Genomic DNA, 15,645 nt, shown 5'->3' with positions numbered 1-15,645 from the left:
CTGGCGACTTGTCCAGGGTGTACCCCGCCTTTCGCCCGTAGTCAGCTGGGATAGGCTCCAGCTTGCCTGCGACCCTGTAGGACAGGATAAAGCGGCTAATGAGATGAGATGAATATTTTAAGTCACCCAGCTCCGCCCATCACACTTAACTCCGCCCCGATTGAGAAAACGGTGTCAATAATAATAATAATGACTCCACAAACACACTATTTTAGTAAAGGTATGATAATCTGTTGTTGTTGTCGTCGCTGTTTCTTACTTCCATAGATAACCTGGAAAAACAATTAAGTAATAATAATAATAATAACATATTTTAATAATATTTTGTCACCCAGCTCCGCCCACCACACTTAACTCCGCCCCATTTGAGAAAAAGATGTCAATAATAATAATAATGACTCCACAAACACACTATTTTATTAAAGGTGTGATCATCTGTTGTTGTTTCTTACTTACACAGATAACCTAGAAAAACGACTTGATAATAATTACTATTATAATTATGATTACAATATTTTAATCTTATTATTAAAATGACGTCAGTCATTTGATCGTCACCCAGCTCCGCCCATCACACTTAGCTCCACCCTATTTGAGAAAAAGGTATCAAATATAATAATAATAATAATAAATTAGTAGTATCAGTATTTTTTTTCAGCTTTATTGGCCTTCAAACAACAAATTTACAAGCAAGCAAATTAAACAAAACCATTTTTCAGAAAGGAAGAGGGAGGTCCAAAAGGGTAGGCACAAACAGGACCTTGAGGCCCATGCAAAGCACCTCCCTACGAAAACGTTAAAAATCTCAAAGGACTTCAGCAGAAGAAAAACACAAGTAACATCTACTGTTGCCAATGGCAACCACAGTAGTAGTAGTACACACTATATATATATTTTTTTCTTTGTATATATTTGCATCTGGCAGCACGGTGGTGTAGTGGTTAGCGCTGTCGCCTCACAGCAAGAAGGTCCTGGGTTCGAGCCCCGGGGCCGGCAAGGGCCTTTCTGTGTGGAGTTTGCATGTTCTCCCCGTGTCCGCGTGGGTTTCCTCCGGGTGCTCCGGTTTCCCCCACAGTCCAAAGACATGCAGGTTAGGTTAACTGGTGACTCTAAATTGACCGTAGGTGTGAATGTGAGTGTGAATGGTTGTCTGTGTCTATGTGTCAGCCCTGTGATGACCTGGCGACTTGTCCAGGGTGTACCCCGCCTTTCGCCTGTAGTCAGCTGGGATAGGCTCCGGCTTGCCTGCGACCCTGTAGAAGGATAAATCGGCTAGAGATAATGAGATGAGATATTTGCATCTTTTGAACCCCTTTTTTTTTTTTTACTTGTTTTGGTCCTGTCATGACAATAGCTCCAACTTGTGTCATTCAGAAATCAGTGCAGTTTCCTCCTGTACATTATGTTGTGTTATATATGTATGTGTTGTACATATATCCATCCACCCATTACCTATATCGCTTGTCCATTGCGGGTCATGAGGTGACCTGGAGCCAATCCCAGCTGGACACTGGGTGAGAGGTGGGATCCACCCTGGATGGGTCACCAATCCATCACAGCGCTAATACAGAGACGCAAGCAGTCATTCGCACTCATTCACACCTACAGGTAATTCAGTCGCCCTTTGACCTAAGCTCCATGTTTTTGGGCTGTCAGAGGAAACCAGAGCACCCTGAGGAAACCCACGCAGGCACGAGAAGAACATGCAAACTCTAGACAGAAAGGCCACGCTCAATCAGCAGGTCCGGACCCAGAACCGGCTTGCTGTGAGGTGACGGTGCTGACCAGTGCACTACCACCGTAGTCATCAAATATTATTCCACTTTTGCTAAGACGACAAAACTGAAGGGTTTGTACACAATGACTATAGCGCTCATGGAGTAATACTGAATCACAGTTATTACATTTCTCTCAATCCATCACTCTCAAAATGGAGACTGAGCAGGGGTCCATGACGCAAGAGTTTATGTTGGACAGTGAAAGAAATCAGATCCAACCAAACATCAGTTTTATATGTTTATTATTGGCTTTTCAAAATTGCAAGTCTATTTGAGTGGCCACTTGAGCTGAATGGGTTTAATCTAAACCTCAACCTTGCAAACAAGTCATCCAACAGGCTCAATAATTTGCATATACAACCTGAAGCAAACAGTAATTTCAGGAGCAGGAAGCCATGCTGGTCATATGATGAAATGTTTTGACACCGTGTGAATAGTTTGGGTTCAGAATTTGATCTAAATATGTGCACATTAATGTTAATGTCTTTAATATTTTCACAGCTGGATTACGTTCAGTATAATGTGGTTTTTTTTAGTTAAAAGCCTGTAAAAAAGGTGCATTATATGATCAAATACTGGAGATTGTCATGCTTGAAGATTTTTCTTCATGGGAAATACTCTTATAGGGTTCAATATCTATCGAGAGTTTTTCTATGAGTATATATCCCAATCCAAAAAATAATTATGATTAGTTATAGTGTCCCTTTGAGGCACTATAGAGTAAGTACACCACCATCATAAAATTTTGCAGACACGGGGTTTTTTTGGGGAAAAAAAAAAGGATTTTCCAAACACACAAGAGTCTGATGCTGCTTTTCAACAAAAGTTTTTTAGCTTTCACACAAAACTTAAAGTTTTGGTGATTTTAATTAATACCTCATTATGTTTTAGACAGACAGACAGACAGATAGATAGAAATAGACAGACAGCTTCGATAGATAGATAGATAGATAGATAGATAGATAGATAGATAGATAGATAGATAGATAGATAGATAGATAGATAGATAGACAGCTTCGATAGACAGAGACAGAGAGATAGATAGACAGATAGCTTAGATAGATAGAAAGACACACAGCTTCGATAGACAGACAGACAGAGAGAGAGACAGACAGAGATAGATAGACAGACAGACAGCTTCAATAGATAGATAGACAGAGAGAGAGAGACAGACAGACAGATAGAGATAGATAGACAGAGAGATAGATAGAAAGACAGCTTAGATAGATAGAAAGACAGCTTCGATAGACAGAGACAGACAGAGATAGATAGACAGATAGCTTAGATAGATAGAAAGACACACAGCTTCAATAGACAGACAGACAGAGAGATAGACAGACAGACAGCTTCAATAGATAGATAGACAGAGAGACAGATAGACAGACAGAGAGATAGACAGACAGACAGATTAGATAGACATATAGATTAGATGGACAGACAGATTTATTGTCATTCACCAGTACATTCAGGATGCACATTTGAATGAAATTTCATTCCACTGGCTTACGTCAATAAAACTGCTTCATATAACTATTGCACATAGTCCGGTAAATAAAATATCAAATTTTATGATGAGATACTTAAAAAAAAAAAAAAAAACTTGAATAAAATATACTATGTTACATATATTAAATATATTGCACAACAAAGGTAGGATATTGCAGATATTCTGGATAGTGAGGTTCTTGTCCAGATATATACGGTAAGGGGATTGTTTAGAGTTCAGGAGTGCTATTTTTATTGACAAAACTACCATCACTAATAACTTATAGTTTGAAAAAAAGTACAGAAAATGGCTTCAGGCATCAAAGGTGGAATGAAAACCTCAGCCAGACCAGATGAGGTGAAGATCCCTTTTCTAAATCCTCTAATTAGAGGTACAAAATATTTACCCCTTAAAGATAAATGACAGGAAATCTAAAAGGACCAGGCCCAGTTTCCCAAAAGCATCATAAAGTTCAAAGTATCCGCAGAGACGGTGTTTAGTGTCACGCTTGCTCGATCACATAACAATAATCTTTGTTCTGTAATACTTTTGGAAACCTCAGTCTGGTTTGTTCTCTTTTGTGTTTGGAGTGTTGGTCAGCAGCAGGTTGGAATAATGAATGAATTTGGGAAATATTCAACATAAAACAGGAGAAATGCGAGGGGGGGAAAATGCTGACTCCAGAATTACAACAAGAGATGATGAAAATCTGGAGAGTTGGTGAATAATGAATGAAGTGGCTCAAAGTTGATAGAATTTCCCTAATGACGTGACCAGTATTTATCCATTTATCATTGTAATTGTAGTCCATGGAAGAGAAACACATTATCTGTGCTTGCTCCATTACCAGAAAGCAACTTTATATATATGTATGAATGATTATCTATGACTTGGCTCGAACAGTAAAGTCAAATATAAACCAGGTGACTGTTTAATCCTCCAATTACAAACACAACCTCACCAGTATGGCAGAAATACTTTACTTGGTCAACCTTTCACAAAAAGATTTACATAGAAGAGTCATGTTCGATCAGATCGGACGGATTGCACCCTGCAGTGTGGAGCTGCTTTGTTCCAGTAATAATCTGGTTTATTTCAAATGAGCAATGGCTTTCCGCTTCCAACATGATGAGCTGTCACTAAAGCTGGGCAACTGATTCATCACGGGTTGGCTTGGTTCTTATGGTACAGCAAGCAAATGAATAAATAAGAAAGAAAAAGGAAGGTCACGTGTCTTATAGACATTGTGCCTTCTAGAGCAAATGTCCACGATGCAATTTCCTATACAGTTTATTATATCATAGTAAATTACTGGAAACGACTGCTTTAGAAAGTGTAATCGATAGTTTGTTAAAACAATCTCACTGTCAAGGTTTTGGCTGAATCATCATCATTGTCTGAAGGTTCACCCTATCCAACAAAATGTAAAGGGTTTTTTTTTTGTTGGTGTTGCCAAAATGACAAATTTGAACATCCATCCATCCATCCCAAGAATCTCAGAAATGTTGGACCATTGAACTTCACTTTCTCCTCCAACAGATTCAATAATTAAGGTATATGACTCACTAATGACTCAAAGTCATGAAGACTTTTTTTAAAAAAATAATTTGACATGAATTTGCTGATTTGAATTCTGATCAAAATTGCTGAGCTGAGGAACTAGAAGTCAAAGATGGTGCATTGTCACCATCTAGTGGTCACTTTCCTTGCCACTTGCTTACATTTCAAAAAGTGAAGGGATCATCATCATCATCATCATCATCATCGTAAACTTTATATCACGCCTTCCATACACTAAAATGTATTTTGAAGTGCTTTCTCGACTGTCTGTCCATCTTCGATCCCTGCAGGTTCTCCGGTTTCTTCCCAGCTTCCAAAGAAAACAAGTAGATGGATTTGCTGCACTAAATTGCACCAAGATAGGAAGAAAGAAGCAGCAGCCACCTTTATTTGTCACATATGCACTCAAGCACAATTAAATTTTTCCTCTGCATTTAACCCATCTGAAGCAGTGAACACACAAGTGAGCAATGAGCACACACACATATCCAGAGCAGTGGGCAGCTACGCTACAGCGCCCAGGGATCAAGTTGGGGGTTAGGTGCCTTGCTAAGCCATGTTCACTTCTGACATGATACATACGGTAGGGAAGGAAAAGAACTGTTCATTCACTCAACTCCCCTCACATTTTTCCAGGAATTGAACCGGTGACCCTTTGGGTCCAAAAGCTGCTTCTCTCACCTTCAGTCTCATCTCATCTCATGTGGTTAACTTGAGTGGCGAACGAAGTAGGAAACGGCATGCCGCAAGGCTCAGTCCTTGCCCCTATCCTCTTCAAGGTCTACATAACAGACTATCCTGTCAATGTCAACCAACCAATGCAGATGACAGTGCAATCAGCTACGCAGCTGAAACCTACAAGGAGATCCAGTCCACCCTAGAAGCAGACGTCTCTACTCTCTGCAACTACTTCAGCCTCTGGCACCTGAAGTTAAGCAAGTCCAAAACGGTTTGCTTGATCTACCATCTAGCTAATCGACTTGCAAAAAAGAAGCTGAGATTCAACCCACAGCCTGTATACCTCGGTGTGACCCCAGACCGCAGCCTTACGTTCGGCCCTCACCTCAAGAACGTGGCTAACAAAACCTCCAAATGCGTTATCATTAAGAAGCTCAGTGGACTACAGTGGGGAGCCAATTTCACCACTTTACAAACATCAGTCCTCACCCTTGTGTATTCCGCTGCTGAATACCCCGCAGTTGTCTGGTCCCACAGCGTCCACACCAAGGCTGCTGATGCGGTTCTTAATGAAGCGATGCGCCTCATCTCTGGGACCTTGAAACCTACACCGACTGAGATGCTTCCCGTCGTCTCAGGAAGCAAGCATCCAGCGAGACCATCAAGTCCTCAAGCTAGCAGAGAAGGCACTCGAGGAGAAAAGCCTCGTTCCACCAACTCAGGATGATAACACCCCACAACGGTTATCAAGGCAACACTTTGCCATCAAAGCTCCAGCGCTCATGAAAGCTGGACCGGCCTCCGACTCCTGGGTGGAGCAGAGATGGTGGGAGGAATGGAGCCACTCATGCACCACCTTGCACTCTTTCATTGATTTCCCTTCTCCAAAGCCCTGCAGTAACCATCTCACCCACAAGGCATGGACCTGCTTCAACCGCCTCCATGCTGGATGGGGCAGGACTCGGTCCTTCCTCAAGACGATTGGAGCTAGTAAGGACGACGCCTGCCAGTGCGGTTGCACGCAGGCAATCCCCCACATCCTTCAGGAGTGCCCAGTCTTCAGGCCACCCCATGGGCCTGACAGTCTCATCAAACTGGACATGGACACAGTCAGCTGGCTGGAGAATGCTGACATCTCAGTGTAATTCCTGAGGAAATTACAAGAACGAACGAACGAGCTCTCATCCGGCCTCACACCTGAAAAGGCTCGAGACCCTGACCAGGATAACAATGCTTACTAAAGATGAATGAATGAATCATAAAGTAACCATGCAACATAAATAAATATGGGGAACCTAAAGGTTAGAGAAGCAGATTTGGGACCAAAAGGTTGCTGGTTCGATTTTCCCTGGACCAGCAGGAAAAATGAGGGTGGCGGAAGTGAAAGGAACCATCCTGACATGCCCTTGAACAAGGCAGCTAACCCCCAACTGCTCTGGGTATGTGTGCTCGTCTGCCCAGATGGGTGAAATACAGAGAATTTCACTGTGCTTTAATGTACGTGAGACGAATAAAGGGTTTAAAAATACATAAAGCAGGAGATAGTGGTGCAGAAATATTTGAATATGAATTAAATCCAAATGGACATTGAACCCAAAACATATGAAACTCAAGAAGTAGCAAGACTTTTTTTTTTTTTTTAAATAAAAGCTGCTTTGTCAATTTTAAACTAAAGATGCTCACCGTGCATCATGTAGGAGTGAGTTCTATACTGGGGGAGCATGGGCACTAAAAACAGCCTCATCTGTCTGAACCCAGATCAGAAAATCTCTATTTAATCATCTATCAACAAGAGTCACTGGAACCTTAAGTCCTTTCAGCTGCTCGTGAAATGGTGGTGGTTCATTCTCTCTGTAAATGCACATGGAGGTAAAGAGTTATTGACTTAACAGTTGTAGTCGAGTCACTAAACCTCGAGTCCGAGGCCCCAGTATTCAAACCCAAGTCGTTAAAGAAAATTTCGAGTCAAGTCCGAGAACAAGACTCCATCCGCACCATTTGACGGTCTCTGATACTGTGTCGGGGGCGGCATGGTGGTGTAGTGGTTAGCGCTGTCGCCTCACAGCAAGAAGGTCCGGGTTCGAGCCCCGTGGCCGGCGAGGGCCTTTCTGTGCGGAGTCTGCATGTTCTCCCCGTGTCCACGTGGGTTTCCTCCGGGTGCTCCGGTTTCCCCCACAGTCCAAAGACATGCAGGTTAGGTTAACTGGTGACTCTAAATTGACCGTAGGTGTGAATGTGAGTGTGAATGGTTGTCTGTGTCTATGTGTCAGCCCTGTGATGACCTGGCGACTTGTCCAGGGTGTACCCCGCCTTTCGCCCGTAGTCAGCTGGGATAGGCTCCAGCTTGCCTGCGACCCTGTAGAACAGGATAAAGCGGCTACAGATAATGAGATGAGATGATACTGTGTCGGACTAACGTTCCTGCTCGACTGTCCCATTTTAGTTAACAGGCTACAGATCAACAGCTTGTTCATCGCTCAGCAAGCCCCGCCCACTATCAACAGGGCAAATAACATGAGAGGGTTAACACTAGCTAGTTCATTGCTCAGCAAGCAAGCCCCACCCACTATCAACAGAACAATGAACATAGCGTGTCACTTCCTTCCCTGGGTGGAGTCTTGCCAAATGACGATTAAAGTTCGAGGTCGTCCCCTCGATAGTTCTTCTACATATGGAACACACAGCAGTGTATTTTTTCCCACTGCACGAGAAGTCCATATAAGCAAAGCAGACAATCCTAGGGGCGTCCTGTCCAGGCATTTTAGCACCGTTAACGTTAGTTTGTTCCTGAGCATGACGTACGAACAGATGAACGTGCATTCTATCGCACAAAATTAGTATAAAATTGACGTAGATATACATATCTTTTTTTTTCACGTTTATTATTGGATAGGACAGTGTAGAGACAGGAAATGAGCGGGAGAGAGAGACGGGCTGGAATTGAACCCGGGTCGCCTGGATTTATGGTATGGCGCCTTATCCACCTGAGCCACAACGCCCCCCAGATATACATGTCTTATGCCAAATTATCATCGCATGTTACAAAAAATAAATCAAAAATCCGAGTCCTTGTCTCTAATTTATGAGTCTGAATGCAGTTAAACGTACGAGTCCGAGTCATCAGTGCTCAAGTCCAAGTCAAGGCACAAATCCTGTACTACAAGCCTGTTACTTGATATACAGTGGTATTTGGGCATCCCTGGTCAAAATTGCTGTTACTGTGAACAGTTGAGCAAGTTGAAGATGAAATGATCTCCAAAAGGAATAAAGTTAAAGATGACTCATTCCCTTTATATTTTAAGCAAAAACAATTTATCTTTTACATCTTCTAAATGACAAAAAAGGGCCCAAAGCAAAAGTTTGGGCACTCTGCATGGTTAGTACCTAGTAACACCCCCTTTGGCAAGTATCACCGCTTGTAAACACTTTTTGTAGCCAGCGAATAATCTTTCAGTTCTTACCTGGGGGATTTTCACACATTCGTCCTTGCAAAAGACTTCCAGTTCTACAAGTTTCTTGGGCTGTCTTCCATGCACTGCTCTTCTGAGATCTATCTACAGATTTTCAATGATGTTTAGGTCAGGGGACTGTGAGGGCCAGGGCAAAACCTTCAGCTTGGGCCTCTTGAGGGATTCCATTGTAGATTTTGAGGTGCGTTTTGGATCATCGTCTTATTGTAGGACCCGTCCTCTTTTTAACTTCAACTTTTTTACAGATGGTGTGATGTTTGCTGCCAGAATTTGCTGGTATTTATTCGAATCCATGCTTCCCTCGACCAATGAAACGTGCCCTGTGCCACTGGCTGCAACACAACCCCAAAGCATGATCGATCCACACCCATGCTTCGGAGTTGGAGAGGTGTTCTTTTCCTGGAATTTGGCACCCTTTTTTCTCCAAACATACCTTTGCACATTGTGGCCAAAAAGTTCTATTTTGATTTCATCAGTCCACAGGACTTGTTTCCAAAATGCATCAGGCTGATTTAGATGTTCATTTGCAAACTTCAGACGCTGAATTCTGTGGCTAGGACGCAGGAACGGTTTTCTTCTGATGACTTTTCCATGAAGGTCATATTTGTTCAGGTGTCACTGCATAGTAGAACAGTGCACCACCACTCCAGGGTCTGCTAAATCTTTCTGAAGGTCTTTTGCAGTCAAACAGGGGTTTTTATTTGCCTTTCTAGCAATCCAACAAGCAGTTCTTTCAGAAAGTTTTCTTCATCTTCCAGACCTCACCTTGATCTCCACTGTTTCTGTTAACTGCCATTTCTTAATAACATTACGATCTGAGGAAACGGCTACCTGAAAACACTTTGCTACGTTCTTGTAGCCTTCTCCTGCTTTGTGAGCATCAATTATTTTATTTTTCAGAACGCGACCGAGTTGCCTAGAGGAGCCCACGAGAATTTATACAGCTTTGAAATCTGCATCATCTGACCTTTCCTAACGCAGAATTTGAACAAGCCACAGCTCAATAAGCTAATTAAGGTCTGGAACCTTGGGAAAAGTTACCTGAGAACTCAAATGTATTAGGGTGCCCAAACTTTCACACGGTGTTCCTTTTCTTTTTTCACTCTCCAATTGTACAAAAAAATAATACACAAATCCTGCATAAAAACGCTTAAAAGAAGCGTCTCGTCTTTACCTTTATGCCTTTCGGTGATCAGTTCATCTTCTGCTCACTTAACTATTCACAGCAACAGACATTTTCAGCAAGGGTGCCCAAACTTTTGCATGCCACTGTAATAAGCAGAAACCTTATCTTGGAGAGGCTGCATACAAAGATTAATTTCAGTGTTTTTAAAAAAAAAAAAAGCATGAAAGACATTATGAGGAAGCAGAACTGTGAACGATGGATGAAAAACCCTGCTATACATCATGCTCCTTAAAATACAAGCAACCCCATAATTGGAAGATTTAAATTCTCAGACTGTCGGGTCTTTAACATTGAAAAGCCATGATATGATTTCACTAATGCTGAGGTTTTGAAGTATTTCAATCCATGATTATAGTCATTACCAAGTTTATTACATACTTTTACAGATTTTCCAGGTAAGGCAGAAAGTAATAAGGAAGCCTCGTAAGGGTATTTTCATCATTTATTTTATGAAAAACAATTTAACCGGCAAAGAAGAGAATCCAGGTAGGCGATTACATCAAACGTTAACGTCTGTGTGTGTGTGTACGCGCATATGTGAGCGTGCACAGCCCCCGGGGCCCACAGTCTGCTGAACAAGCCTACATCTACTGACACCGAATCCTCCGTTCCAACGACTGATATTTACAAGAACAGAACTATAAACAGCTCAAAAATGTATAAGAAAGATACAATAAACTGGCATGCATGTCAAAGATAAAAAGTAAACATTTCTTCTTGCTTTTTTTTCAATTATGATTTTTTTTTTCAAAATATAAAAAAAGAGCATCATTCATTTTAACCCAGGGCCTAAAAATGAGCTAAAATTGTTTATTTATATATATTCTCTATATACTTTATAGATAGTTTTCAGTCTGTTTCTAAAAAGATATTACTCTGGTAAAACCTGATATGGCTTGATGAGCAATGCGATCAGAATGTTCTGGAAAATTAAAAATTGGGACAGATTTACTGCTTGAAAAAGAAAAAAAAAAAAAAGCCACCAAATTATACTATACAATACAAAAAAAAAAGATTTCACGACTATCAAAGTAGTGCTTTAATAAGTGTTGGAGTCTTATGAATTTGGTTTTGATTAAAAAAATAATAAGAATAAAATAAAAATTAAGGCAAATTTGCATTTTCAAGCTGTGAATGGGGAAAAGGCTTTAAACAAGGATCATATAACCTTACGATGTTTATAAAGGGAATCAAAAACCGATATAAAAAGGAACGATAAGACCCACTTTATGAAATCAGAATAAAACAGGCAGCACATGGATTAAGGGTGAAGTGGGAGCAAAATATAGCTGGGCAATAAACAATCATTTATTCATATGACAAGGTACATGTGTAATGCAACACCTGGTTGGTTGGTTTTTTTTCTTTCCACTTACATTCAGAGATATCAGTGTCGTTTGAGCGTGACTGAAGGAAGACTCTGATTCCATGATTATTCCAAAGAGACTAAACTTTTTAGAAATGGTTGTTACATGACATCAATCGAGTATTTAAAGTACATGGGGGAATTAAAAAAAAAAAAAAATCAGGTTGAAAAACATCCATTCACTCTGAAACGTGGTTTACAAAGAAGGAAGACTAGCACCTCAATGCACCAAGTGTTTGATCAATAACAACCGCCCTGCCCACCCAATACACACCGTCTCTCCTGAAAATGCGATTTTTCTTTTTTACGTGTGACATCGAATTGATTTTCTAAATCTAAAAACATAGGATTTGGATACAAAACCGAAGCAGACGCCCAGCCGAGCTGACATGGACACCGGTGATTTGGATGAATGTGTTTAAAAAATAAAATAAAGAGCAGAAAATAATCTACTGATGGCACAAAGGAAGAAAGAAAGAAGAAGAAATAATAATAAAAGGGAAAAAATAATAATAAATACACAGCCTGCACATGAAGAAGAGGAGCTGATTTGGGAAATCTGGTTCATTGGGGGGGGGGGGGGGGGGAATAATTTAAAAAAAAAAAAAAAACGTCCACAAGCTTCCATTATTTCTTTCTTGCCCAGTAAAGCCATTGGTTTCTTTTTTCCCCACTTTTTTTTTTTTTTATTTAAATTCCAACAGAGTTGCAATCGGGTTGTGAAGGTTCTGTTTGCTTTATAGCTAAAACATCCCCTTCATGTTCAGTGGAAATGTGTAAATCGCTTAAATTTTTTTTTTTTGCAATTTTTTCCCCCATAATGGTATTTCTTAGAAAAAAAAAAATGTTCAGACATGATGCATTTTTATTGTTTTTCCTCTCGCGCTTATAAAAAGTCTTCGAGAAACAAATCACGACTGCATATGACATTTAAAAAAAAAAAAAAAGAAGAAATAATTAAAAGTGGAAATAAAAAGGATCAGTCAGAGTCACTGCTGTCTGAAGTCGAGCCGCTGGAGCTGCTGCTGCCCGAGTCTGAAGAGCTGCTGCTGCCGCTGAGCCGCGAGGGACCTGAACCTGGTCCAGAGCCACCTTTCTCTACACAGGGATGAGAATGGGACATTTTAAAAAAAACTCTGAAATGTCTGCCAACTTTCCCACACACAAAATATAAATATGAATGAATGTTTTCAAATTCAGTGATGGTTTAAAACATTTATAAACTTACTTTTATAACATTTAATAATCCCTAGTACTTATTAATCACTAATTCATAAGTAGTAATGATTAATAATCAATAATAATTACTATTACTACTAATTATTATTAGTGGTTGTTATTATTATTATTATATTAACACTGTTGTAGACGATAAGTAATAAAACAAACTTTTTGTACAAATTATTTATATTGTACTTTATTTAGAATTATTGTATTTTCTGGAGTTCTTTTTAATTGAGTTTTGAAATAAAGGTTGTTTATATATTTATATTAAACTTGGTACAATAAACAAATGTTAATTATGTAAAAAAATGATGCTAATCATTATTATTATTTCCTATAAGCCCTATTTTCCACCGGACTCTTGTGCGCATGCGCGAACCCCCCTGCGTTTCACTCCGGAGCGCTTGACCTCTAACACGCGTGCGCGCCTCGTGTCCGTGAAAAGCCAGTTTCCCAGTCCGCCGTGTCCCCAGCGCTGTGTTATCGTCTTTAAACACATTTGTGCGATCCAGCGCTTTTTATCGCAAATGATTCTCCTCCTTATTTTGGGGGTATTTGTCATCCCCCAACCACCTGTCGTTAAACAGACATCTTCCCATAATTATCAACACTTTCTAGCGCCTGCATAAGCTACCCGCGCATCTCTCACTCTTCACAACCACCGCACCACACCACACTGCCTCCAGTAGCCTCCTAACGTTAGTTCTTGATCTACGGAAAACACAGAAGACGCACAGAACCAATGCTGCCCCCAAAAGGTGCGCAGGTCACTTTTAAAATTACAGTTAAAAAAAATACCCCAAACCGGATGGAGACATTTCACTCGTTCGGTCCAATATTAAATTTAATACCTCCCTTTCGAAAATTCCAGCCATTCCAAACAATTTAAGACGTTTTTAGGCCTTGAAAACCGAAAGTTATATTTAAGACTTTTTAAGGACCTGCGGGAACCCTGGCCTTGCCTTGCGCCGACCACCCCCGAAATTTTCTCAACGGATTTACACGTTTCAGCGGGAAAAACTCGGAATTCCGCGGATCTGCGGAAAATTCTCATCCCTGTCTACAGCAACACCAAAAGAAGAAGAAAAAAAAAAAAGAGGACACATTAGGCTTATCTATGGAGCAATTAGGGGAAAAAAAAGGGTTTCTCAAAGATTCTTTAAATAGTAATTTTAATTTTAAAAAAACACGATTTCTGAAGCGCATTTCATACACACACGCGCTGAAGTAGAAATTTAATAATTCTTAAAATACACAAACACGAAGTGAAAATATGTGGAAGGAGACTCAAAGCAGCAAACCATTATAACCAGTCCAACTCAACTCAAGATTCAGCACATCCATTCCAAGTTGCTTTTCTGCTCACCACATTTGTAAAGAGTGTCTGAGTTACTGTAGTCGTCTGGTCAGCTCAAACCTGATCACTCTCATCAACAAGGCGTTTATATGCTTGAGCTGCCCACTAGATGTTTTTTCCTCTCCAACATTCTACGCAAACTCTCAAATCTGTTGTTCATGAACAGGCAGCGTCTGAAAATATATATGAGTGATTCCACGCTTATGGGTACTGAAATGGGGACATGAACTTATTCACCTAAAACCATTTCTTTTTTTACCATCAGGTCACAAAACATGTAATCTTTAATGAATGATATGTTAAAATATAACTAATTTTCTGAGATGTAATAAAAACATATTTATATGCCAAAGTCAGAACGTAACAGAAGTGTTGTGGACATATATATTCTCAATTTTAACAATGTAGAATTACTTTTTGAAACATAGGAAGGTGATGTTTTAGCAAATATAATTAATAAACATGTGTAGTAGAATAAACATACACATTCTTTCAATAAGATTAACATGGTATAGAGCTAGATTGTAATTAATTTGTAACAGACGCGAGATGGACAATCGTAACAGAAGTAATGTAACAGACATCATTTTGGAACTCATAGGCTTGACTTTGGCATATAAATATGTTTTTATTACATCTCAGAAAATTAAAGTTATCTTTTAACATATCATTCATTAAAGATTACATGTTTTGTGACCTGATGGTAAAAAGAGAAATGGTTTTAGGTGAATAAGTTCATGTCCCCATTTCAGTACCCATAAGCATGGAATCACTCATATATTAAAAAAAAAAAAAAAAAAAAAAAAAAAACCCATCTGGCACCAACATCCACACCATGGTCAAAGTTATACCGAGATCAGACTCCTGAGAGGAGCAGCAGAAAAGCAGCTATCATCCAGAGACTGCAAGTTCAAATCCCAATGTTGCAGCAGTCATCTAGGACCGGGAGCCCAAGAGAGCAAAATTGGCCGTGCTCTCAGCGAGGGAGGGAGGGAATATTCTCTCGCCCGTCTATCCATCATGTGATGGCCTTCACCCTCCCTGATTAGTAGCTGAGATCTGTCTAGTGGGTGGGAACTGGCCATGACCAAGCTTGAGAGCGAACCACGCAGAGGGAATTAAAAAAAAAAAAAAAAAAAAAAAGTAGTATAAACTACTTATTAACCAAGTGTGAGGTCTTTACGGGAAAATACCAGACCGAGGTCTTAACGGTACTAGGGATGTTAACCGATGACCGTTTGACCGGTGGTTGACCGAATCAACGTCAACCGGTTAACTTTTTTTTGGTTGTCGGTTAAAAAAAGAAAAAAATCAATCGTTTTGAAGCTGCCGATTTTGGAGCGGAGAACCTGGAATTGTGTGTTGTAAACGCTTGGGGCGTGCCATGCGGTGTAAGGACGACAGCTGACAAACCCATTCAGTCATGTCCCGCCCTTGCGCCCCAGTTGAAGACCGCTGACAAATCAGAAACACCCATTCAGTCATGTCCCGTCCTCCTGCCCCAGTTGAAAACAGCTGCCACTCAGCGAGAGAAAAGTGT

At 40.3% G+C, this 15,645-nt stretch overlaps 1 protein-coding gene across 7 annotated transcripts in view; it reads right to left on the bottom strand.

Annotated features, from left to right (window-relative positions):
- Positions 1–10,582: 10,582 nt before the first annotated feature.
- The window catches only part of brd3a (bromodomain containing 3a), a 43,972-nt gene continuing 38,909 nt past the window's right edge, over positions 10,583–15,645 (bottom strand). For all 7 annotated transcript variants that reach the window (XM_060935454.1, XM_060935459.1, XM_060935458.1 and 4 more), the window contains one exon: positions 10,583–12,622. In XM_060935454.1, coding sequence (XP_060791437.1) covers positions 12,504–12,622 — 119 coding nt within the window. In that variant the 3' untranslated portion in view covers positions 10,583–12,503. The remainder of the gene's footprint in view (positions 12,623–15,645) is intronic.

The sequence above is a fragment of the Neoarius graeffei genome, chromosome 12, assembly GCF_027579695.1.
Source record: "Neoarius graeffei isolate fNeoGra1 chromosome 12, fNeoGra1.pri, whole genome shotgun sequence".
NCBI classification, from domain to species: domain Eukaryota; kingdom Metazoa; phylum Chordata; class Actinopteri; order Siluriformes; family Ariidae; genus Neoarius; species Neoarius graeffei.
The sequence above is the reverse complement of the archived record's forward strand: the minus strand, read 5'-3'. Positions and strand labels throughout refer to the sequence as shown.